General features: G+C 35.4%; 1 protein-coding gene across 7 annotated transcripts; it reads right to left on the minus strand.

The window, feature by feature from the left end:
- Window positions 1-53: 53 nt before the first annotated feature.
- Window positions 54-27150, minus strand: LOC114239348 (meckelin). 7 transcript variants are annotated; one of them, XM_089735279.1, is made up of 21 exons: window positions 27012-27150; window positions 23083-23279; window positions 21572-21742; window positions 19791-20032; window positions 18861-18978; window positions 17244-17314; window positions 17036-17157; window positions 16659-16794; window positions 15923-16038; window positions 12632-12779; window positions 10948-11082; window positions 9895-10020; window positions 9592-9679; window positions 8463-8590; window positions 7817-8040; window positions 7492-7569; window positions 6839-6873; window positions 6689-6759; window positions 6475-6620; window positions 2732-2843; window positions 54-1482 (listed from the first exon to the last, which is right to left on the minus strand). In XM_089735279.1, the coding sequence occupies exons 2-21, from the start codon at window positions 23246-23248 to the stop codon at window positions 1420-1422; spliced, it is 2496 nt and encodes an 831-aa protein (XP_089591405.1). In that variant the 5' UTR covers window positions 23249-23279; window positions 27012-27150; the 3' UTR covers window positions 54-1419. The 7 variants fall into 7 exon arrangements, with proteins under 7 accessions (XP_089591405.1, XP_089591404.1, XP_089591401.1 ...); XM_089735278.1 differs by having other exon boundaries at window positions 6689-6753; window positions 17036-17178; XM_089735275.1 differs by having other exon boundaries at window positions 17036-17178.

Genomic DNA, 27150 nt, shown 5'->3' on the forward strand with positions numbered 1-27150 from the left:
AATTTTTTCGACCAGCCACAATGCGGAAAGTGGTTTAAATAAAATACGTAAAATTTATTTGAATTTTTATTTTCAATTCAACCAATCTATGAACGTACAGATAAACAGTAAAATAGCTCCGACAGAAACATATTGTGAATGTTAGCACTAAATAAGCGCTATGAAGCGATAGAATTACCATACGATTTTGAGCCTTCAAATTTGTTATTATCGTTACATAATCGAATTTGCTTAATTTTGACAATTATGTAGTAACAACAATATTTCATTTAAATTTTTATCATATTCATTTATTTTTTATTTGCTTTCATACCGTTCTACGTATTTTACTACGTCAACACGTTTGAAATTTTTGTTAGATACAAATTATAAGAACGAGAATCTCATAAATTTGAATTGACTTCTTTGATTCATATGTAAATTTAATTTCACGGTTTGCATTTACGGCTTTCCGAGCATCAATGTAGGAGTCTCTATTTGAAATTCATTAAACCTTTTTTTATTTCCATCCATGTATTCTGCGATTGCCAATTTGAATTTTAACTGAATATCGTTTTTAATGCTATCACCTTGTTTACTGAATCTGTGGAATATGATGTCTCTCATAATGCGTATAGTGTCATCCTCAATGTGTTCTGAAAGCCCTTCGCCGTATTTCTTTAAAGTATAAATGTATTTATCGATTTTCATAGTATCCCGTAAACTATAAATATTATTTACAGTTCGAAAAAAATCATAAATATTCGGTGTACAATCAAGAAGGTTTTTTCGTAAATATCTCAATTTTACTTTTAAAATTCGTCCCCGGTAATCCGAAAGTTTTCTTAATGTTTCCCGGAATCTTGTGATCGCCTTCTTCATTAAGTAACCCGTTCCGAGACCCCTTAAGCTTTCGTCTAAAACTTTAAAGTATTTAGGGATTCTACGAGACGTGAATTTTGTTAGCAATACGTCACAGATGTCCGTGACAAAATTGTAGAACGTTCCTTTCGGTAATGCTGTTGTCATTGGAGTGGTCATCGTTAAAGGGATGAAAGGAACGTTGTTGAATATTAAAATCTCCTCTGAACGACTGGTCTCCCCGGATACTAGCGGATGGACGATATTTGTGGAGGCGTCATTAAACGGTGTTATGAAAATGTCGGTCGTTGTTGTTGTTGTTGCTTTGGTTATCAAATCTCGTTTGAAATTGTTATCATTTGATGTATCGCTTGACGTGCCTTTAGATGTATCGTCAGACGTATCACTCGATGTTTCATCGGATGAATCACTCGATGTATCGCTGCTCGATGTATCGCTACTAGATGTATCACAATTAATGTAACAAAAAAGGAACGTGAGCACAACAAACGAGTCCATTTATAACGTTTTCCTAACACGTTAGACGCAAGTTTAATGTTCTTCGAGAATGTTTTATTACTAAATTTCTAATTTCTGTGCAACGTTTCTGTTGCCGAACCACGATCGCGCAATCTTCATTAACTGAAAAAAAAACATGTTTTTTTAAAGAGATTTTATGACCTGGTAAATAAGACCTTTAAGTCATGTCTTATTTTAATTTATATTCTTACTTTTATGAAAAATGATAATATGGAGTGAAATCAAATGAAATCAAATGAAGATGATTAATTTGAGATATTAATGAACTGGGATGAAATTAAATGAAATGACATGAGATGAAATATAATCTCAGTAAAATGGTGGTAATTTACTGAGAATTTTTCAGTGGACTTTTTGGAGGATCGCGTGAAGTTACGTCCAGCGACTTTGTTTCATTTTCCCAAATTTGTGCACTTTCACAGATATTAAATAGTTAATAAACCACCGTTATTACACATTTAAACCTGAAGAAACACTAGACAAAATTAAACAAATCACACAACTTCAGTCCTCGCGTTCCCGCTAAAAAGTCCAAATACATACGTTTTTCTTGGTGGCTACTGATAATAATTTAATTTGGCTATTTGTTTTTTGTATCACCATGGACTGGCAAAAGAAGTTGTCTAATGGATATTGAACCAAGGCGTATCTATCGCCGGACATCTTTAGAATGTAATCCAAGTCCCATGTTTTAAAACTATGCTTATATTATACGTCAAATCATTAATTATACTTCGCAGCTAAAATAACCGTTCCCGGTTGCATTCAACATCTACTATTACTTACTCCTTGCTTCGTTTCGGAAACTGTAATTTATTATTAATTTTATTGAATTTTCTTTTATACAAATCTGGTTTTGACAGTAACAAACAAAAAAAAATCTAATCTTTCCTCTTCTTAAATTCATGATTCACTATATTAGCGATAATGGCATAAAAATAAAAGATGGATATACGCTGTCGCGGGCTTTTTTGTAGGACTATGATAAACAATTCAACAAGCTTTCGCGTTTATAATATTAGTAGGATTTTATACTTTTATATTTTTTTCAGTTTCATCTGACTCGTATAAGCAAAACTCAAAAATATACTTTGATCTAAGTTAGTGCCGGTTACGTCTGTATAGACGTCTTAGCTCAGTTGTATATGACGCAATTCGCCTGGTTAACTATCATTTTTTAAATGTTTAAATTCTATCCCAGTGTATAACAAAGCAGGCTATTCAGTACAGCAATTCGTATTGTGAAAAGTAATTATATAATCTGCCGTCAACATCCAGTGCTCTCTAAAAAACATACCTAGCTTAAAATTGTGAAAAGGCGAAACAGTGTTGGGTTGTTTAATAAATATACCTGGAACAGTATAAGAGTGATTAAAGCCGCCAATATTTCTTCATCGGTCGCTACAAGTATACAACTGTAGAACATCGCGTCAAATGTTGATAGTGTCCATTCTTCACCCCACCTACGAGATTAAATAAGAACTATTATTATTTGACAGTGTTCCATTTTATTTCGGCTCAATAAACCAATAATTGACAATAAATCAATGATCAATAAATCAATAAACCAATAATTGACAATAAATCAATAAACCAATAATTGACAATAAATCAATGATCAATAAATCAATAAACCAATAAATTGGTAGCCCAATTCGTAATAGAAATGCTTACAGCATTAATTAAGTGTTTTCAGCGATGTAATTATTTATTTATGATTGAAAGTTTACTGGTGGCCCGAAGGCCTTTCCAGTTTCACCAGGACAGGTGGGCGAGCAAAGGCTCAGCCAAGAGGGGTGGGATTTGCTAACAACTGCCCGAGCGCCTCCGAAGGAGACCTAACAACTCAAGAGCAATTGTTTCGCGAATGAATCTACTACCGGATCGGAATCGCGACCCGCTGAGAAGATCCGGCGAGAAACTCAGCGGGCTGATGCATGGGCTAGGTTGCACGTCGACCTCTTTGTCGAGTTCGACGAGTACGGTTACCGGGGTCCCTAAGCCTGCCCCTAGTATTAGAGCTGAAGGCATCTAATGCAAAGGTTATTGGATCTGATGGATCCGTAAGGACGTGTCTAGGGTGTCGACGGTGACTGGCTCCTGCATGATCAGGATTCGGGGAGTAGTCAGCGGCGGCAACGATAAGGCGATTATCATGACGCATAGCCTTATCGAAGTATCGTTCCGACGCTGACTTCATGTATTTCCGAATTGATTCGAGGCCCAGGTCGTCGTGTAGGTCAACGTTCCTCACGAACCACGGAGCCCCGACAGCTAACCTGCAAAAGCGGGATTGTAGGGATTGGAGGGTGTCTATGTGTGTGCGGGCCGCGTGAGCGAACACCACACTCGCGTAAGTCATGACGGGCCTTATGCAAGTTTTGTAAAGTGCCACCTTGTTCCGAAGGGACATTTTACTCCGCTTACAGATCATGGGGTAGAGTCTACCGAGAATAAACGCGGCACGGTCACGGACTGATTTTATATGCGGGCGGAATGTCATCGATGCATCCAGGGTAACGCCCAGGTACTTGACCTTCCTGGCCCAGGGTATGGGTTGTCTAAAGAGAGTAATCGGGGGTGTGAGATTCCTCCTCCTAATCCGGGAGGAAATCCGTGTGGAGCTTCCCCTCTGAAATAGCACCGCAGTACTTTTCGCTGGGTTGATGTCTATGCGCCATTTTCGGAACCACTGTCCTAGGGCTAGGGCTGCGCTCTGAAGCTTCTTCGCGATTAGGGACTTATTTCTACTAGAATAGTAAACAGTCGTGTCGTCGGCGAATAAAGCTAAATGGGTCGGCGGTGACCGGGGAATATCGTTGACGAATAAGCTAAATAGGAGGGGTGAGAGGACAGAGCCTTGCGGGACTCCAGCTGTGAGAGGTCGTGGAGAGGAGCGGGTTCCCTCGACTCGATATCGAAAAGAGCGGTTCGACAAGAAGTCCCGTATGATGAGCACGAGACTATCCGGCACGCCCATGTTGAATAGTTTGAAAATCAAACCATTGTGCCAGACTTTGTCGAACGCTTTTGCGACGTCGAAGAAGAGAGCTCCCGTGTATAACGGTTTTGGTCGATTAAGCCCCACAAGAATGTGCTCCGTGAGGCGGTGCACCTGTTGAACGCATGAGTGATTTGTACGGAATCCGAATTGTTCATCGATGAGAATGCCTTTGGATGAGACGAAATCTCTGAGGCGCTTGTAGAGCAGACGCTCATACAGCTTGCCTAGAGACATGAGGAGGCTAATCGGGCGGTAGCTCGTCGGATGATTTTTTGGTTTACCGGGTTTATGTATGCCGATAACGTCCGCTTCTTTCCACACCGCGGGAAAGATACAGTTCGCCATAGCGGCATTGAAAATAGATGCCAACATCACGATGAGTTGGACGGGTAGAAGTTTAATAACGCGGTTAGATATACCGTCGGAACCGGGAGCCTTGCGAGGACGTAGGTCTTTGATCAAGTCTTTAACTTCCATCGGGGTGACGAGCGATGTAATACACGATCGTCCACGCTACGAAATCAGTTTAGTTTTTTTTTTAAGGTTTTTACTAGCGATAATAATTTCTAAATGACAGACTATCCTATAGTTATTTTAATCTAGAGACTAAAACAAAAACAATTTAGAGCAATACAGGGTCGTTGGATAAGTCTTAAAATTAAAACTTATAGGCTTCCGAACAACGTTCTATTGAAGTATTTATTTCGTCTAACTTCTCAACTATCAGATAAAGGTTTATCCACATACAACAAAAATGTTTGTGTCCTGTATTAATTAACTGATATGTTGATAAAAATAGACAATAACGGGGACTAAAGAATATTTAAATTTAAAATTTTGGTGTGTGTGGCGAGTTTATGCTTTTAAACGCTTTATTCATATTATAACACGTAATTTATAAAAACATTATGAAATAATACTTAGGCACAGTTAAACGCAGAAATACTAATACAAAGAAAACTTATATAAATCATTTGATCGTATTGTCGAATAACAGAGTGACATCTAGAATTGTATCTAGTTGAAATAAATTGAGTTCGACGTAGACCGAACCGCGGGCACAGTTAGTTTTGAACAAACTTGTAATTATTAATTACAGTGAATTTAAATAATTTCTCAAGAGAATTACTTTCGAGTAAAATAGGTTCGTTTTGAGATATGGGTTTTTTCAGTTAGACGCGTGTGTGTATTGAAGTAAAGTGAGTTTAGATTTTACTGTTTTTTCATTATGAAGTACATCACATTGATTTAGAACTTTACCCGATACAATATACAGCTGTGTGTGTGGTGTGTGGCGTCATGTGGTTATTAATTTTAAGCCCATAGAGTAGGAAGGACAAACAATTTTAACATTAACAAACTGTATTAACATTTTGCTCTGTTCATAAATAAATAAGTAAATAGCTAACAAGTTGACAGCACATTCTAGGTCGGTATGCTTCTAATTCATATTTTATGTAATTTCATTGACCGTGCCACGCCATTCCTAGGAGACTAGGAACTACCAACATTCACGGCAGAGCCAAGCTCAGCCTTAAATGTTCGTAAATATAATAGAACGTAAACATAACAATAAATTGTGACAATTGCTTAAAGTGAAATCAAGATATTCCAACGAGAGTTTGTTTTTGTTTTTTTTTTGATAAATCGAACAAGATTCTAATATTATTTCTCGGAACACAAATGCTGCTACTGACCGATATTCTTATTTGCCAAAAATATATATCTACCTTTGAGTTTTAAGTTGCTCAAATGTATTAGTTACCTGAATAAAATAAAACATATTATTGTATTCAGTGACGGAATTTGAATCGGATTAGCTGTTTATTAATTGTCAACGTCTCTGAGTTTCTCGCCGGATCTTCTCAGTGGGTCGCGTTTCCGATCCGGTGGTAGATTCTGCGAAGCACTGCTCTTGCTAAGGTCAGTGCTAGCAACTCTTCGGTTTGAGCCCCACGAGCTCACCTACTATATAGTTAAGGTTACGCTGAAATAGCCTCTCAAGGCTATCGGAAAAAAAATCTGCTTATCCAAGTGATAAGTGAATTTAGGTGATATATCTATAACTATTTAAGACTTTATTCTCTTACCACGTAACAGCGAAGCAGGAAGGCGTATTACTGTCATCATATAGTAAAGTACTAGTGCTACCAGTTTCCCGGGTCGATAGTTCAATTCCTAGAAGTTTTTCTAGGAACGTTCTTTCGCTGGCAACCCAACTCATACCATCTAAAGCCTGTATTGAAACCAATAATTAGTCACTGATTATCCATTTATTTATTTATTTGAAAATAACAAACTAACCCTTTCTATGAAAGCTGCTAGAAATTTGGATAGAACTATTTGCTTTGTTTCGCCTACTCCGAGACCTGCGCCTTATAAAATAAAAGAAATATTATCATTTGAGTTCAATATTTCATACTAAAATTCGATAAGTTGATTATTTATAAATACCTGGAGTCACAGTTGATAATTGTTTGTAGACAGCCCTGAAAGCATACGCAATTTGACAATATTTTAACGTAGATATAAACTTGTAGCCGAAATACTTTGGAATAAATAGATGTGTGACAATTTATTTTCAGTTTGTGGATACAGTTGGTCGTATGCAATTTTTTTTTCTTTGCTAAGACAGGTGAATCATCTTAAAACACATTTAGTTTTATTGGTGCCGATAGACATCAACAACGAAAATGCCGCCATTTGATGAGAGCCGCCTGATTGAGATATTAGTTCTAAGTCTCACTTTTATAGTGACTGTTCCACCATTTAAGTCGGAAATCATTATTAATTCGCCGCAAAAAATGCCGTACCAGCAACAAAAAAAATGTTTGTGAATTTTCCTATATTTCAGACAGTTTCTCAAATTTTACTTTCCATTAAAACCTTATATGGATTATTTTTAAAACAGTTGTAAAGCTAACCAATTATCACTATAGGTACATGTGTGTATTGTTCTAGGCTTACACCAAAGAACAGTATCTTAATATAATTACTAAATACACAGATGTATATATGTATTTATAAAAAAAGTTTAAGTGTACATTGTTTCTAAATTTGATCGATATCTATTTATGTAATGATGCCAAATTTTTATTTTATTTTACCTTAACTGTGTAGAGCAAACGATCCGACAAATTGCGAGAGGACCAGCCAGCGTTCTCATTTCTTTTGATTCGTCGTTTCTGAAATATAATGCTCACAAAATTAATTAGTGCTTAAAATACTTTGAAATTTTTCCGTAATGGGTATATAGTATAGTTAAGCCAACACAAAAGAATTGCTCTATATGAATACTGAACTATACTGAGTATATAATTTTTTATATAATTGAAGTGACATCTGCCATGAACTTTTGTCAGTTTGTTAACGTTTTGTATTGATGATCACTTTGTTGGTGCAACTTAATAAATAAAAATAAACAAAGCAAACCTTCCGTGCACATAATGAGCATAGTATTCCTCCTCAAAAACCAGCACGGACACATCCAGTGCAGTGCAACTCTTCGGCAGGATTTCTGCGTCTGAACCGGCTACTTTATTTAGCACCCATTTTAAGAGAAAAACAATTGAGTACGAAGACCACCACGCTATGGCAGTAACTGCCCATTTATACCCATCGCTTTTTGGTAGAGACGATTTCCACGGCTTTAATACCTAGAAAGTATTTTAAAACTTGCACAGTAAGTCTTAAGTAAGTATTAGTCCGTATTGATGGGTACACCCTATGTATTTCTGACAAGAATCTTCAGTTAAAAATTGTAGATCGTAATGCCGTTGATGCAAATGATAAATTTCGGTCCGGGTCACCAGTGTGAGATTTACAACCAAGGGAAGATCTTCCGCCGAGCGGATGTCATTGCTCGGTAGACCGAAGATCTGGCGAAGTCCCGTCGGACTGTCGAATGTTATTGTTCGGGACTTCGCAAAATTCAGACATCTATCAAATATCTTATGTTGTATGATAGGTACCCGCTACAATGTTCTTGCACTATTAGTAAAGAAAATACTGCAATTCGCTGCAACTAAACTAAAAAAAATAATGTTAAAAATAATTCATTTTGCTTCGCTTTACTTACGTAGAGAATCAGTAGAACTATAGTAATCGTGTAGCCCAGTGGAGCTTTTCTCTTTGTTTGCATGAGGCTCCATTCTCTAACCAAACATGATGTCTTCCAGTACTCTGATTTATAAACAACGGCTTCATCTAGGATTCAAAATATTTTCACTATAAAGAGTGCGAACGTTCTCGAACATTAAGTTTGAAATTCGAAAAATTGTTTGCTTTATCAAAATGATTGAAAGAAAATGTTATATCGGTATAATATAGGTAATGGTATAAATAAAAGATATATCGTATTTAACTTTTTAGTAAGCTCGATAAAATTAGTATCATTAATGTGTTTGTTGACTGTTGTAACCAACTAGTTTTGAATTTATTGAATGATCACAAATTTACATTTCGCGAAATCTTCACACAAAACGAAGGCAGTCCTCAGACGTCCCTTGCGTTCCCCTGAGACCGTAATATTTGATTTTATCAGTGGCTCAAGAATATGTAAGTATGTTTTTTTAAAATCGAATCATCGAGAATGTATGAAGTCGATAGTAGGGGATCAATATATTGTATCTTAAGACCAAATTACCATTCATCTCAGTAGGGCTCCCTATGGACTACAAAAGTGCAACAGAGTGAAAACACGTGTAGTATAGTCATGGGTATTCTTTTATGTCTCTCTAGCACAGTACGGAAAAGAGTATTACAAAGTCTGCGTTTCGATCTTGATTTAAAAATAATAATTTTATTAGCTGACCCCAAAAGACCTGGTACCGTCCGAAGTTCCGTAAATTATAACAAAAAAAAAACTTTCTTGAGTCTTGTCAAGTTGTAGACATAATAAAAACTACCTTTACGCTTTAATCTCAAAGCCATTTTACAATTATAGAATACTTTCCGTAATAATAGACTAATAAAATATGTTTTACATTATTATGTTTCGAACTGATAACAGAAATATTTTATGAAGAGACTAAAATAAATAATGTCGATTTGTATTGTATTTCAAAGCGATGATTGATCCAAATAATCCTATTAAAAATAAGTATACACGTACAATATTATCACAATGTACACTTACGATACAATTCATTGTTAATTTTCTAGAACTTTTCTTTTGTTTGTCAAACCTTTGCTCGCAATCATCTTACCTCTCCACGGAGAGTTGTATAGTGACCAATCCAAAAAGAATATATCGCTTCGACACTGCTTCCAATTCACCCAAACAACTTTGATTGCCTGAAAATGAAATCTTTTTTTTTTAAATCAAAATATATAAAAGCATAATAATAATTATTATATATGGATTAATTTTAATATACGCTTGCGAGTAATTCGAGCATTCCGATTTCTATCGTATTTTAATTGTTATATAATTAAAAACGTCTAGAAGTATAATAAGAATGAGAGTGACTATTTTGCGTTCTAGAAAAATAATAAAAAATGATATAAACCTTTAACGAAACAGATGAATAAATTAACATTTTAATAATAGATTCCTCTCGCTTAGAAAGCGGTAAGACAAGTGGAAGTGTACCGGCTTCTGCGGCTAATGCATGAACCGTCGATATTAACGCAGACTGAAAATATAAACAAACAAATTTAATTTTATTATTATTTCGTTTCCAAAATGGATGGACGAGCGCACGGCCCATCTGGTACTAATTGGTTACCGAAACTCATATAGACATCAACAACGTAAATGCTGCCACTCAACTCGAGATAAGAGTTCTAAGGTCTCAGTATAGTTACAGTGGCTGCCCCACCCTTCAAACCGAAACGTATTACTGCTTCACGGCAGACATATGTCCTACCATTGCCATTATTACACGATGCTGTTCCTTCACCGTGGAAGTAAATCATAAACGTTTGTTAAGTAGGTAAACATTCGGTAGGCAGCGGCCCCTGACAATGCCGACGTCCATGAGCGACGGTAACCGCTTACCATCATATGGGCCGTATGCTCGTCTGCCTGCGAAGGCAATAAAAAAAAATAAAAAAATATACGTATTTCATCAGAGAAATTGGTACCTGCCTGTCGGCATTCGAACACCAACACAGTCGCTTCGTACGATACGAACATACCAGGCGTCTTACCCTTTAGGCCACGACGTCTTCGAAATGACAGGGCGCATAGTACATATTGATGGATACAATCGTCGACAAATTAAATATTGCACTACCTAAAGACTCATAAGCAAAAAGTGCTCGAAATCATAAACCTAATTTTAGCTAATAACTAGCCCCGTACTCGCCTGCTTCGCTGGGCATTTAAAACTAACATTATTATTTATTGTCATTATTATTAGGGAGTCTAACGCTCATATAAATATTAGCCTGTCCATGAAGTACACGTATTTTCTACATGGATACCCAGTTTCAAATCAATCGGATGCATGGTTCAGTAGTTATAACGGAACATCCGTAGATTTATATACCATATATAAACCACTGTAGATTTATATATTAGTATAACTAATAATGTATTTATTTGTTTGTAAACTCACAAAATATAATGTGTCAGCGAGTGCCGCCGATACTAATGGCACCACAGAGGCATAGGATGCGCCCCGACGCACCACGCCTCGCCATTGCACTAAAGCGTATAAGGATGTCAATGTACCCAGGACGAAGCCCCAAATCTGTTTTACATAGAAAAAAACAAACATTAGGAAACGTTCGCATCTGTGTAAAGCGTAAGTAAATTAATAATATCGAAGGGTGAAAGGCTAAGCGACATTTCACTTAAAACGCGACATTTATCTTTGTAATTAAAGGTGCGTTTTAGTTAGTATTAGCATAAACAGTTCGATATTTTTAATTGAACTTTAATTAAGCTTACTAAATTCAAATAGCCGAAAATGGGCTCCGGTAGTAGATTCTGCGAAGCAATACTCTTGCTAGGGTCAGTGTTAGCAACACTCCGGTTTGAGCCCCGCGAGCTCACCTACACACGTAAGGGTGAGCTGAAATCGCCTCTCAAGGCTATCAGCATAGGTAGGGAAAAAAAACCGAAAAGCTTTTTTGTTATTAATTTTTTTCCGAATTTTAATCTTTAACTAGTTCTCCTATAGTTGCAAAAATGTCCCTTTCATCCCTCAATATAATCATTTGAGAAAAAATTTAAAATTCTCATAACTTTTTCGCTTAGCATAGAATTTTTATTAGAAATAGTTTTTATCCTGCTGATCCTTTCCTTTATCCGATGTAAATTTCGTTCGATGTAATTTTTTTTTCCTTTTCTATTCCGTTTCCTTACCTTTGTCTGTGGCAATACGCAATGCGTGATGGCATAAAAAAAAAAAAAAAAAACTTTTTCGCTAAACTTGACACGTTTAATAAACATTCATCAATATAACGTATAGGTATATATTAATACGTGAAGAAAAAACTTTGTACCCCTTTTTACGAATATTGCGCGGACGGAGGAGTATGAAATTTCCCACACTGACAATATAATGAAGGAGCGCAAAATGCTAATATTTTTTTTAAATCAGTCATTATAAATACATTAAATCAATAAAAAAACATTACACACAATATCATGTATTTGACACACACCTATACCTATATACAGTATGTACTATTTGTTTATTGCCAAACTTTTGTTATAGCTTAAAGTCTGTGGTCAAATTGAGAATAGGTTAATATTGTTTATTTTTAATACATATTTTTGTCTATTTTTGTATAATCTTCTTGGCGAAATCTGTGATTATAGAAGTATAATAAATAGTCTTTGACAATAGAACCATGTTAATGTTCAAATTTATAATTTCAATTAATTATAGTCGAATTTCGACTACTGAGGGACTACACTAGTAAAGTTAATTTCATGAATTTGATTAAAGACATATCGTCTTCTCGTATTAAAACTGTATAATCTCAAAACTTACTAATTTTACAGGAGAGTGTTTTATAGGTTTAACATGTGATATTTTTAATAATAATCACCTCTGCAACATTTTTTTTACCAGCTAAATTATCTATCTTTAAAGTAAGATAAAATTATGTACCAATTTTGTTAATATTAGTCAAAACATAGGTAAACTAAAAAAAGAAAAAAAACTAAAGCTTATTTACGCTCTTTTGACAGTATTTATGAGAAAAATACTGGTGATTCCACATATTAACTCAGCTTCGAATATTTTAGGAAATTGTACACTTTTAATGCGAAAAGACGATATATCTTACCTCTAGTCCTCGAAAAATACCCGCATCCGGCATGTGGTGCTCAATCTTCAATGACGAAGTAGCACTAGAAGTCATCGCGTTGGCGTATTCGGTTTCCGTGGTAATTTCCAAACGGAGACCGCCCGTCGCATGCTTGACTTTTTCAATCCTGGTTCAATTTATTCGATATTCAAAGACACATTCAAACAACAAATCGATATTGTGTCTATGAAGAAAGCAAGCTCGAAAATTTGAGAGAGAGAGAAAGAGAGAGAGAGTATTATTTATTGTACACCAAAAAAAAAACAATGCGAAACATTAAATACAAAAAAGTATAATTACGGCCTTATCGCTAAGATCGATCTCTTCCAGACAACTATCAGGTGGAAAAGAACCATTTGGAAACGAATCATAGGTAGGTATAGTGAGAAAGAATTTCCCTTCGTATTTTTTTGGAAAAGTTCGTAATTATCGTGCTCTCTCAAATAGCTTCAGTACAATGACATTATTCATTTTGACAGTTGACACTAAACAATAAAATTCCATGTTAATGGATATGAAAATGTCACTCATTTAATACAATTATTCATTGACTGTTCGGGTGCCATCGTATTCCGTTAAAGATCCGAGTTTTCCCGAAGGTAAATAATATCTCACTACATCTATACACGCGGTTTACCTACCAATCAATTAAAATATATACACATACACACATACATACACAAATGCCATATACACATACATTTATAAATATACGTAGGAATACACAATGTAACGTAATAATAATTACGGTTATTGTTATGTTGAGTTTTTATTACAGTCATTTAAAAAAAACCATGTAGCATAGTCACACCATGTTCTGCCTCGTTTGATCGTGATGGTGCTGCTCTAGACCTAAGCTTACCCGTAGTTTTCTACCCCCCCCCAATCTTATCTCTTGGTAGGGTTTTCGGTAGGCAGCGGCTTGGCTCTGCCCCTGCCATTGCTGAAGTCCATGGACGACGGTAACCACTCACCTTCAGGTGGGCCGTATGCTCGTCTGCCTACAAGGGCAATAAAAAAAAGGGTATTTTATACCCATATTGGTAGTTATCACTATAATAATATTATCTCTTTCTGCCACAAAGCACTCGTGTTTTTCAGTCTGAAGGAAAAGATATGTCTCATGGTGGGTAGCGGCTGTTGCTATTTATCGTTTATAGGATCTGATTAATCACTGGCCCTTGAGAAACAGCACAGCTTAACTAACAAACAAAACTAAGATTTATGTGAAAAGATTTAATTCAAAGTTCTTTTTTAAATAACCTAAACGTTTTTTCATTGAACATAATTTATTATAAACCTACTGTAATTTCAAATTCAACTGCGAGAATCTTTGATACACCCTTTCTCATTCTTAGACAATAAAGACAATGGCCTCGAAATTCGGCAAATAATTTATGATCTTACTACTAGTTTGAGTAGATTTAATTTTATTGCAAAAGTTTACGGTCCCTATCCGCACTAAAAAATAATTGTAGGGGTTAAAGATCGTATAAAGTTGATAGTATCAATTAAATAAAGCATTTGTAGCAATCTATTGAAATATTTTGAAGTCTGGTGAATAGTTCATAAGATTATTCGTCTCCTTACGGCTTTAGGCTTTTCAGTTTATTCTGTATTGCTCTAAACGGGAAAGATAATAATTAATCACTTATCAAACGAGCCGCGAATTGGTCATAGCAAATACAACAACGGAACGCGAATCCTCCACGATGCCGCACTGCAAAACAGATGCTCTTCAAGCAACAATAGCTAATTGTAACCTCTCTGTTACAGTAAACCTTTCATTTTTTTTTTTTTTCGTTTCAAAAGGGTAGTCTTCTTTTATTTCAGGAATCGGAAACATCCGAGAGGCAGTTACAGTGTATCTACCTTCCATCAATCTAATTTGTTCAAGGAAAGCACCGACAAATGCCAATAGCGTGAACGAATGTTCCGATTTATACATAAACTAGCCGTACTCGCCCGCTTCGCTGGGCATTTAAAATTAACATCATTATTTATTGTCATTATTATTAGGGAGTCCAACATTCATATAAATATTAACCGATCAATTAAGTACATGTATTTTCTACGTGGATACCGAGTTTCAAGTCAATCGGATGCACGGTTCAGTAGTTATAACGGAACATCCGTAAAAACCACTGTAGATTTGTATATTAGTATAGATTAGAAAACAAAAACTATATATATCTAATTTTAAAAATATTATAATAATATAATAAATATTTATACGAAACAGCAATTTCTGAAGCAACGGCTTAATTGCGCGGTACAAATTACAACATCATCAGGCACGTCTGCTCCACGTCGTTAAATTTAACACGCAAGATGACGTGCCTACAACTTTCCTAATTATACTTAGACTTCGAAACTTTTCACGTTCATCTTTTTTGTCAATTGTTATTCGATGATTAATGCGTGATGTGGTTACCATCTATATTAAAACTTTTTGAAGTGATACTTCTTTATCGATGTAGGGAGGAATTTTAGAGCACGTAAAAACGTATGTAACGTTTTTCGGTTACATGTCGCTGAACGTAAATTCAACAATTCCTGAATCGCGGTGACGAGATGTTACACAGTTGATAGACGTTCTCGTATTTCTCTTGTTATATCATACCTACCTACCGTCGGGATACCATGATCATGGCGGTTCCCCGGGGTGCGGCTGCTCCATTGCACTGCGGAGTGGTTGACCCTTGCGATTATTTTTATATTTTATAAGTTTCACTTCTTCCGTGTGTGACTTTACACACACACACATTTTTATTTTTTTGCTCGGGCCATGTGCCCAACCTCAGGGGCTGCGCGTGTTATGTGGGACTTGTCGATCTGCAGATATTGGGAGCAAACCGCGGGCCCAAGGAAATCTTTACGGTCCTACCGCACTAAACGACTCCACTGCACTCTTACACCCGACGTCCGAGGAGATCGGAATCAGAACCCGGTTAGATCTACATTGACACCTGCCTTGATCGAAGTCACAAATCTTCCCGTGCTTCTAATACACCCTACCATTTACAACCTCACGGGTATGTGCAGCCATTCTGAATAAGTCTACTGCAAAAAACACTCATGCAGTCCGGGTATAAAAGGTGGGACCACCATCATACAGTTCAATGTGACTTCGACCTGGTACCCCTAGATGGGTAACGACATCCACGTTGTGATGCCTATGAGATTCTGATCACTATGTGATTCTGATAATCGCTAAATCTAGATGAACCGAAAATTCGTTACTAAAAATAAAATCAATCGATTTCTCACCTCAAACGCATGTATAAAGTCCGTAGATAAATTACATTGCTGATATTAGATACGGCAGAGAGCTCTTTGTGTACTAAGAAATATCTACGAAATCTATAGGACGGCCATGTTTGTCTCTGAAAAAAAAAAGTTTATATTTAGGCCAATCCTTTTTCTACAACAACAAAAATTGTAACGCCAAATTGCAAGCGGGAAAGTTATTATTACGATAAATCCTACCACTACTATAGATAATAACACAAATATGTACATAAGTTCCATGGGTAATTTATTGTATATCAAAAAAATATGAGACATTTTCAAACGTTTTATTGCACCAGGCGGGTGAATGAAAAACCGGGCAATAACCTGAGTTCACGAGCCATGTGGTGTCCTCTAGATTAAATAAACCTAAATTTAATCAACAATTCACTTTTCATCCTCTAATTAAACATGTGACATAGTAAGTAAGCATTTATATAAACTTGTATCGTTTAATTAGGAGAGGAGTAATAAATCATACTTAGAAGTGATCAGTCGTTTGAATACCTTAGTCCCGACCTTATAAACTAGAACATCAATCAATCGACTTCGTATTAATGTTTTATTATAAATATAATGTAAGAAATTCACAAAAGCATAATCTGTAAATAGACTATGCCAAGCCGCAATATACATTAAAGTTTATATTTTAAATAACCGGGATCAATAGCCAGAGATTTCGGACTGAAAATAATGATATATACATAAATATTACCTGAACGTATTGGCCATCGAGTTTCTTCAAAGACACTGGTAATGCTTCGAAATTATCTTCGAAAGAGATAAAAGGCGCTAAGGTCTCATTAAAACTCGACGAGGTTAAGTCTGTAATGTTTATGGAACAATCGAATCTGAAATAATGTATACATAGTAATATGACAACAATTTTCATTTATTCAAAAGATTGTTGATTTTTACATGAACGTTGTCATGATTATAAAAAATTATTCAGGGTGAAGTGATAAAAAATGACTTTTTTAAAAGCGTAAAGTGGTCGAACAGACTTCAGGGTGTAAGTTGGTGCTCGTAGCCGAAACACAAAGACATTTCTCATGCCCGCCATAAATAAAAGTAAGCAAATAGAAAACTCACGAAAGATCATCGCCTATTTTAAACTTCACCGGTAAATGACAGGGTGAAATTACGTTCTTGTCGCTCAGAAATTTAAGTCCACCACTTTTCGTATAAACTGCCACAGCTATTTTAATTTCATTCTGAAAATGAACAGGATTAAACTTTGAGAAATTTTAAATGATCACTCATTTATATTTTTTTCTAACCAAAAAGACTATTTGCCAACCTTCCCGCTGGATAAATCCGTATTCCACGATTGCTTTTCATCGGACGATTCAATTATTAGGGCTGGTAAACCTAGTGAACATTAGGAAATTTAAATTTACACCAAATTTGTTTCAGCTTAATGTAATATCAGTGTAATCATAAGTGAAATCACAAGATAATTGTTAAATGTTTTTATTTTTGGAGTTTACTCCTTTAGAATCGATTTACATATATAGGCCCGGGGTATGAAAATTATGGGGACCAAAATCGTACTAGCATGTCACACGAAATGCGTTATGCGCCTAGCATGTCACACGAAATGCGTTATGCGCCTGATTGGCTCCTGATTGCGTGATGCGTGCGCGCGCCAATCAGGAGCCAACGCGCGGCCGCGTTATCGCAGGTGACGCCGGGCTGCTGCGCCGGCAGTCCGCCACAAAGCCTCGTACTGATCGCGCGTTTCTCTCATTATTGTATTTTCATATATTTGTTAGTCGTTTGTTTTGTGTCTCGTTAATTTGTTAATAATCTGTTGTGTATCGTGTTGTCGTAATATAGAACTATTTCTCGTATTGTTTCGTTTAATTTTTTATATCCAGTAAACTCCAGTCGTGCGTCGGAGCGGACACACACACTTTTTTTTTTTGGAGTTTACTCCTTTAGAATCGATTTACATATATAGGCCCGGGGTATGAAAATTATGGGGACCAAAATCGTACTAGCATGTCACACGAAATGCGTTATGCGCCTGATTGGCTCCTGATTGCGTGATGCGTGCGCGCGCCAATCAAAATCGTACTAGCATGTCACACGAAATGCGTTATGCGCCTGATTGGCTCCTGATTGCGTGATGCGTGCGCGCGCCAATCAGGAGCCAACGCGCGGCCGCGTTATCGCAGGTGACGCCGGGCTGCTGCGCCGGCAGTCCGCCACAAAGCCTCGTACTGATCGCGCGTTTCTCTCATTATTGTATTTTCATATATTTGTTAGTCGTTTGTTTTGTGTCTCGTTAATTTGTTAATAATCTGTAGTGTATCGTGTTGTCGTAATATAGAACTATTTCTCGTATTGTTTCGTTTAATTTTTTATATCCAGTAAACTCCAGTCGTGCGTCGGAGCGGACACACACACTTTTTTTATTGCTTAGATGGGTGGACGATCTCACAGCCCACCTGGTGTTAAGTAGTCACTGGAGCCCATAGACATCTACAACGTAAATGCGCCACTTACCTTGAGATATAAGTTCTAAGATCTCAGTATGGTTACAACGGCTGCCCCACCCTTCAAACCGAAACGCATTACTTCTTCACGGCAGAAACAGGCAGGGTAATGGTACCTACCCGTGCGGACTCACAAGAGTTCCTACCACCAGTAAATTCAGCTTAATGTAATATCAGTGTAATCTTAATAGAAATCACAAGATAATTGTTAAATGTCAATAAATTAACACAAGTTAAGCAAAAATATCCACGCACAGCTCTGAAACGAACCACAGAACTAATATATAATAATTATCGCTCTTATTTTTTCTAGAACTTTTATCTATCTATATTGTTCAGGTTACAGATAGCATTCAAATAATATTTTTAATTACTACTACTTTACTTCACAACAAAGTTTATGTACGTAAGTCTACCTTTTATAATTGGTAATTTAGTTTGAAGCCAAAGCCGGCACGGCCCCGCTAAGTCGTTTAAATAGAAATTCTTCACACATATGTTGGCTAAAGTACGGCACGCGCGATAATCTTTTTGCTAAAAACAGAAAACAAATATTATTGAAGTGCATGATATTACTGCGTGTAGGTGTCCCTATTGTTTAAATTTAAATGATTCAGCATATCGAAAAAACAAAGCTTTATATACAAAGATTATAGGTTGTGTAAAAAAAAATGTTTTTTCAATACAAATCTGCACTCATTATGAGTTTAACGAGGACCTGACGAGACTCTCAGTGAAAAACTTCTGTGACTGATAATAAATTGAGATTGATCAAAGTGAATTCAAATAATGTACTTACAGCCTTTGTTATACCATAATAAAGAAAATAAGCAACCTATAATTCTCATAGATATCATTAAAACTCTACTGAACTTAGGGTTGAATACGAAGTTTTTATAAATAATTTATTTGTTATTTTAATTTAACATTTTCTTTATGATTTTTTACTGAAAGTTATAACGTACGACAGAAAGTTCAGGTATTTTATGACGATGAATGCACTTGATAAATAAGCAGAAGTAGACGTTTATCTTATACCTTTAAACGAGCAATTCTTGTATTAATATATACCTACATAATCTGAATCTCGGAAACGGCTCAAACGATTTTCATAAAATTTAATATACAGGGGATTTCGGGGGCGATAAATCGATCTAGCTACGATTTATTTTCAGAAAATGTTGTTTTATTCATGTTTTCAATAATCAACTCTTCCCGACATCTATTGGCGAATAATAATACTATTTTTCTTAATTGAGGGCAACTAACCGCTTTAAAGACACAACAAGATGGCGTTATCAAAAAAAAATCGAGCAAAGCTCCGTTCATCATCTAGTAAATCTTACCGTACATAAATATTCGTATTTTATAACATCTAATAGAACTAACGGATGCAGCACGGTCTTTTCGTATTTCGGTCTCGTGTTCAAGAATGTTTTCGGCACACAAATCCCTCGTATCACGATCTCATTCTTGGAGCACGCGCATCCTTCGCATTTGATGCAAACATTGTTATCGGCTTTGTAACCTCGGGCACACTTCACGCATTGAACTTCCTTCATCGGCGATCCGTCGAAGTTTTGTGTCACTGTGTCAAATACATTAACTAGAAATCTTCGATCAATAGTACTATTATTGATCGAAGTAAGAAATATAAAAACGCAAAATAACATGTATAACAAATTTAGCGCTATAAACATAACGTTCTCAATTTTTAATACGCTTTTTTTAGTAACTTCAGACGTATGTATGTAATGGAATCTTTGAACATGATTTTGACCCCCTTCAAAACGTCGGATTAAGTCGAAATTTAGCATACTTGTCATTAAGGACCGAAGATTTATTATTAAAAAAATATATTGAAATAATTTAAATTCAACTAAAAAATGAAAAATATGTGCTTTTCAGGATATTATCAAAATAGCCCTTCTACTCATATATGTTCATAAAATATTTATAACTACTGATACCATGCACCCCACGCTTTTTTGTTACAATAAAATCATTTTTTCTTACACTATTTTTAATTCAAATTTATCAAAATTTATTTTCTATTTTTTAGTTCGATTTTCTATAAAAGCGTATTTTTTTAGTTTTTTTAAACTATTATTTATTCTAAATGCATCAGTACACGAACGACTTCTACGGTGACGCAATAACGTTGTGTAATAAAATGAAAATTTGTGGAATTACTGAGGTTTGGGCGGGTCGTGAGCTCGGCGGGTTAGTTGCCACAATGCTGCCTATATTCGACCCGAAGCAGTCATGCATCTCGATTTAAAGGGTGGAACAGTATAATCAAAACAATTACACGTAAATTGTTGAAGAAATACTATTCTGCGCTTACATTTTTTCAGCTTAAACACTATATTTATAAAACACTATTTGCGTTTCCTTTTTTAGCGTAAACACTATCTACATATTAATACGTGAAGCAAAAACTTTGTACCCCTTTTTGCGAAAATTGCGCGGACGGAGGAGCATCAAATTTCCCACACTTATAGAGAATATACAGAAGGAGTTCAGAATGTTAATATTTTCTTAAATTATGCATAAAAAATACATTAAATCAATAAATAAAAACATTACACACACTACCATGTATTTGAAATACACACACAAATGCATAATTTTTGTTACTTACGTTATTCCTTAACGTCTGTGGTCAAATTGACAATAGATATTGTTTGTCTTTATTAATATTTGTCTAAAGTGTAGTCTTGGTGAAATCTCGAAGTATAATAGTCTTTGACAATAGAATCATAATAATGTACAAACTTATAATTTCAATTAATTACAGTCGAATTTCGACTACCAAGGGACCACTAGTATTTATAAAACTACTAGCCGTACTCGCCCGATTGCCCGATTCCCTGGGCATTTAAAATTAACATTATTATTTATTGTCATTATTATTAGCGAGTCCAACACTCATATAAATATTAGCCTATCCATTAAGTACATGTATTTTCTACACGGATACCAAGTTTCAAGTCAATCGGATGCATGGTTCAGTAGTTATAACGGAACATCCGTAAAAACCACTGTAGATTTGTATATTAGTATAGATACTGTCATATTTATATTTCTAACCAAATTCCGATCGTTTCAGTATGATTATCCTCACCTGAAATGTAATCACTAGGACATTTCCGACAAACGAATCTACCGGATACATTCTGACATCGCCGGGGCACACACATGCTTCGATCCGCTGAAACCAGCTCAGTGGCATTGCAGGGTTTACATTTCGCTGGGCCTACTGGTACGCTGTGCTCATCACATCTACATCCAAAGCCTGGATATAAAAGCAGAGACAAAACGGTTACAATTTTTTTCTTGTGACAATCAACAGACTATCTTTTTTTATTAAGTAACTATTAGCAGCTATTCTGTTATGTGTATATGTGTAAAGAAAAACCTTTATTATTTAAAACTCTTTAGTTTATAAAAATGATTTCTCTTCAGTGTGATTCAGTGTCATGAAGTCTGTCATGGAGTAAAAAAGAGAGTCTAGTTTTATATAGTTTACTAGCTGACCTGGCAGATTTCGTAGTGCCTCAATCGACAAATAAAATACCTAAACTTTTGTATAAAATAAACTTAAAACAAACAAAAGGAATCCGTCCGACGGGGGACACAGCAAAGGAAAAACAAAATTGTTATTTTCATTTAATTCCGAGCTTTTTCATATTTATCTACCTTTTCAACTTTCTCTGGACTTCCACAAATAATTCAAGACCAAAATTAGCCAAATCGGTCCAGCCGTTCTCGAATTTTAGCGAGACTAACGAACAGCAATTAATTTTTATATTTATAGATAGATAGATTAATACTGTTTATTGTTTTATTTTTAATATTAACTTTAAAAGAGATTAGGGTTTTAAATGTTCTTATCATTTAACAGAAAACGCAGTTAAGCCTTTTATTGTTTATTTATTCTGAAATAGGTATTGGGTATCATCAATTGAAGCATATGTATTAAAATTGGGAACCAGATTTATTTAAAAGACCTAACAGCTGACTGCCGCGATGCCGTTTTCACCTTTCTTTGTCAACCGATTTTCGTTTTCTTTGTTTGATTTTTTGTTGTTGTAAATAGTCTTTTTTTTTCAGTGTGAATCTATATCTATACTAATATTATAAAGAGGAAAGATTTTTTTGTTTGTTTGTTTCGAATAGGCTCCGAAACTACTGGACCGATTTGAAAAATTCTTTTTCCATTAGAAGCCGACATTGTCCCTGATGAACATAGGCTACTTTTTAAAAAAAAAAAAAAAATATTTTTTTGGTTTCATGTGTGTTTTAATGTTTCCGAAGCGAAGCGAGGGCGGGTCGCTAGTACCAAAATAAAAGTGAAAATGTAATACATAGAATGAATATAATTATTGTGAGCTCACGGGGCTCAAACCTGACCCATTCAAGGTGGGTGGCGCATTTACATTGTACATGTCTACGGGCTCCAGTAACCACTTAACACCAGGTAGGCTGTGAGCTCGTCCGCCCATCTAAGCAATAAAAAAACACAAACAAAACACACTTTAACGTTTAAAATATTAAGTACCTACGTATATAATACTTACATATAATCCTTTATTTACATATTTTATGTTTTGTAATATGTATTGGTCAACTTACCGTCTAATGACGTAATCATTGAAGAATTGGCCGGACATGACTGGCATGCTAATAGACCAGGATCATAATAGGCTTCCGGCTCACATTGTTTCTGTGTATATGCAATACTCGCCGTTGATAAACAGCATATCATAATAACAATTATTGGCTTAACTATGCATCTCATACTGTGATTTGTAATTGCCTATGATTAAACTCTGTAAAATTAAACACAATTTTAGAAGAAAAGAGACGCGACTCTACTATCTCCCAGTAAAAAAATCGCAGTTAATATTGGAGCATAACTTCAAAGTTTACGAAAACAGACAAAAACGTTTATTAATCTTGTCAACTAAAGTACACGTTTGATGTTTAACACACATTCGAAAACTTATGGCGGTAGATATCATAGAAGACAAAGTTATTTGACTGATGTCTGAATCTCGCTGTCGACATTTTCAAGATATGTTTGCATATTATGCATATACACATCGAGGGATGAAAGGATATTTAATTTAAACGACATTTCGCTTAATACGCGACATTTGACAAGATGAAAAAAAGAGTAGCCGGCCCGCATTGGAGTCGAATGGCCAAAAATAAAGAATATTGGCAATCTTTAAAGGAGGCCTTTGTCGAGAGACAAGCTGTTTTGAAAACCACACCGAACGCCGAACGGAATACTTGAAGTTGAATTTAAATTTAATTTATTATTAAGTAATTTATTAAGTTAGTAAGTAAAACAGCAATAAAGGGTTATTATTATTATTATAACGACGAAAGGAAGATCTTCCACCGAGCGGGTGATATTGCTCGGTAGACCGACGCGCGACGGTCCGAATATTGTTGTTCGGAACTTGTATATATGCAAGCTTACCTTGAAAATGTCGTAAGCGAGATTCAGGCATCTGTCAAATATCTTCTGTTCTGTGATGGCTACCGCCACATATCTTTGTAACTATAGGCCTGTTTTCGTTTTCGAACAATTCGTTTTTTTTAATTTTTACCCCATTCAAATAGCCAAAGAACTTTCTTGTCGGGGTTTTTTTTTTGTTAAAAATATTGAACTATAAATGGCTCTCCTATAATGTTGCATAATGTCGCTTAAACCAAATAGCATTTCATTCACCCCTCGATATACATATTCCGGATCTTCTCCTCGTGTTCTGTAATAGCTACCGCTACAAACTTGTAGATCAAGTTTTGTTTTAATTCTTATACTACGAAACATGCGAGTTTCGCGTCGTTAATTCTTTAAGTAACTTTTAAGCCTGGGGCAGGTAAACTAAGAAATTCTACTAGAGGTCCTGCAGTAGTCGAAATTCGACTATAATTAATTGGAATTGTAAGTTTGTACACTATTATGATTGTATTTTATACTTCTATAATCACAAATTTCGCCAAGGCTACACTATAAAAAAATATTAATAAAGACAAACAATATTTAATCTATTTTCAATTTGACCACATACGTCAAGAACAAAAGTTTGACAATAAATAATATGCATGCGTGTGTGCGTCAAATACAAGGTATGTAGTATGTGTAATGTTTTCTTTATTGATTTAATGTATCTTTTATGCATTATTTTAAAAAAATATTAGCATTGTGCACTTCTTCTCTATATTCTCTATAAGTGTGGAAAATTTCAGACTCCTCCGTCCGCGCAATTTTCGTAAAAAGGGATACAAAGTTTTTGCTTCCCGTTTTTATATATAGATACGAAGGAAAGGCTTCATTCATATCGCAAAGCTGTCCAGTGCAATGACCTGTTCATTGGCGGATCATGTAGGACATTAACCTTATAAGGTTTATAATAATATATGTATTAAAGGTATGTATAACGTTGATATAACAACCTCGTGGTTTGCCAAAACAGGAAAAGATTACTACAATACTGGAAAATGATATTCATTACGATTTATTTTGCATTCGGTATTTCTTGACACCGCAACGCGTATGTTTCTAAGCTTACAGGCTTTGTGTCCGGCATTGCTGTCACCTGACAGTAACAACTGACAATCAGATGGGCCGCAGGACTTTGAGGCTAGTAAATTAAGATAGTAATTAGTAAATTAGTAATTAAAAATAATCGTTGTACAGGGAACCGTTGATGGTACAAGACCGCGCGGGAGGCCACCAATGCGGTGGACCGACCAAATTAAAACTGCAGTGGGAGGTCCCCTAAATGAGTGCAGTAGAATGGCCTCAAGCAGGGAGAGATGGCGCGACATCGTGAGACGCATCAAGTCTGCCCCTTCCAACACTACATGACGATCACGACCACTCTGTCAAGAGTGACACGACTGAGAAGAAGAAGAATTAGTAAATTAGAGCATAAGCACCGACATTTACTAGTTTAATATATTTTCTATTGACGATCCATCGTTTTTAGAAATTAATCTATATAGATATACCAAAACCTCAAACTATCTCTCGGATTACTTAGCGCAAAATACCGTTGGACCATTCGATTCTATTTTAGATTTGTCCTTTACAATAGCGTGTAAGCTTTTGATACCATTTTGCTGTAAAGTTTTTCCTCGAATTCTTTCTTTGTGTCAGAGTTTTGTGTCCTCCCCCGGAGGTGGGATGGAATAAGCTTCGACGATAAATTCGTTAGCGAAATAGTATTTTATCGGTTTTCGCGAGCTGTGGACATAATTAAAACAACTTTTACGGCTTAATCTCGCGTCTTGTATGACTGTCCTGTGTTCGTGACCATGAAAACAGTAATGTATTCATAAAGTAGTATTTTAATTATTTATTTACTAGACTTCATGTAAATTTTTAATACATTGGCGGACATTCTTTACCAGTCACCCAAAGATAGTGCAGAGTAAACAGTAGTAGGTGTAATGAAATTTATATTAAATTACAAATACATACACAAAAATATATACATACCATACATAAGCGCAAATATATGTGTATACATATTTATACACATGCATATGCACATATCCACACATACATACATATAATAGTTTATACAGTATTCAAAGGAATATATTAATAAATTCACTTGACAAATAACTTCAACTTTTATTAAGTTCATGACGAGTCGGTGTATTATCTGTACTCATTACTCATACTGTCATACTCATCATGAGTATTACACTATATTTAAATAAAATCTATTAACACAATTAACGACACATTATCAAAAAAACAAAATGTGTGCAATTCACACGTGGTAGAAGTGAAACCTTCCAAAATTAAAATACAATTATCCTAAACGTCTTAAGTATATGTAAAATTTTGTCATTAGTAAATAATTGTAAGGTAGCGCCCTCTGTGAATTGATATTTTAATTTCACGTATAGTCCTAAATTAAAATTCACTACAAGAGCTTTCATACACACGTTAGTATTAAAAAATCTCACAGATGGCGCTGTATTAAATAGTATGTATATTTCTGTCTCATTCTTTGCTGGCTTCATCCTACACATTTTTGTATTTGTGTCTCTTACCTGTCGTTTTTTCCGTTGCATCCGGTTTGAAATCACAACGATTCTAAAGAAGTTTTCACTTAAAAAAAAGATGGATATAAAAAATAGATTGCTGGTGGCGGTGTCTCGGTGTCTACGGCATAAGCCACCAGTGGTTAGGACTCCAGAGTGAGAAACCTCCTCAACATACGAGCCGTACCAAGGATAATTACTTTCAGTAAAGTAGTATTATTATTAGTAGTATACGAAACGTCGGTAATAATACATACAATGGAAATACGCAATGCGAGATTAAACCGTAAAACTAGTTTTAATTGTACCGTTAGCGACATTCATTTTAACTGATACTAACTTTAAGATTAAAACTGTAACAAAGGGGGTTTCAATTTAAACAAAGTCAGACTGTGTTTAAAATATTGCTCATCAAAATTAAATAACACCACTATTTCTGATCTCTATCTAGTTGTTTTCTGATTACAATTTAGCTGTCGTTAACTTACCAGATCATTACTAATGTGTCAACATGTTATTCGAAACCGATAATCACCAGCTAATTGAGTTCTCTCTGACGTAATCACTGGCTCAATAGCAAATTTCACCCACGTGTAAATAGTTTAGGCAGCCGCAAATCCGCTTACA

Source organism: Bombyx mandarina, chromosome 19 (genome assembly GCF_030267445.1).
Source record: "Bombyx mandarina strain Sakado chromosome 19, ASM3026744v2".
Classification (NCBI taxonomy): domain Eukaryota; kingdom Metazoa; phylum Arthropoda; class Insecta; order Lepidoptera; family Bombycidae; genus Bombyx; species Bombyx mandarina.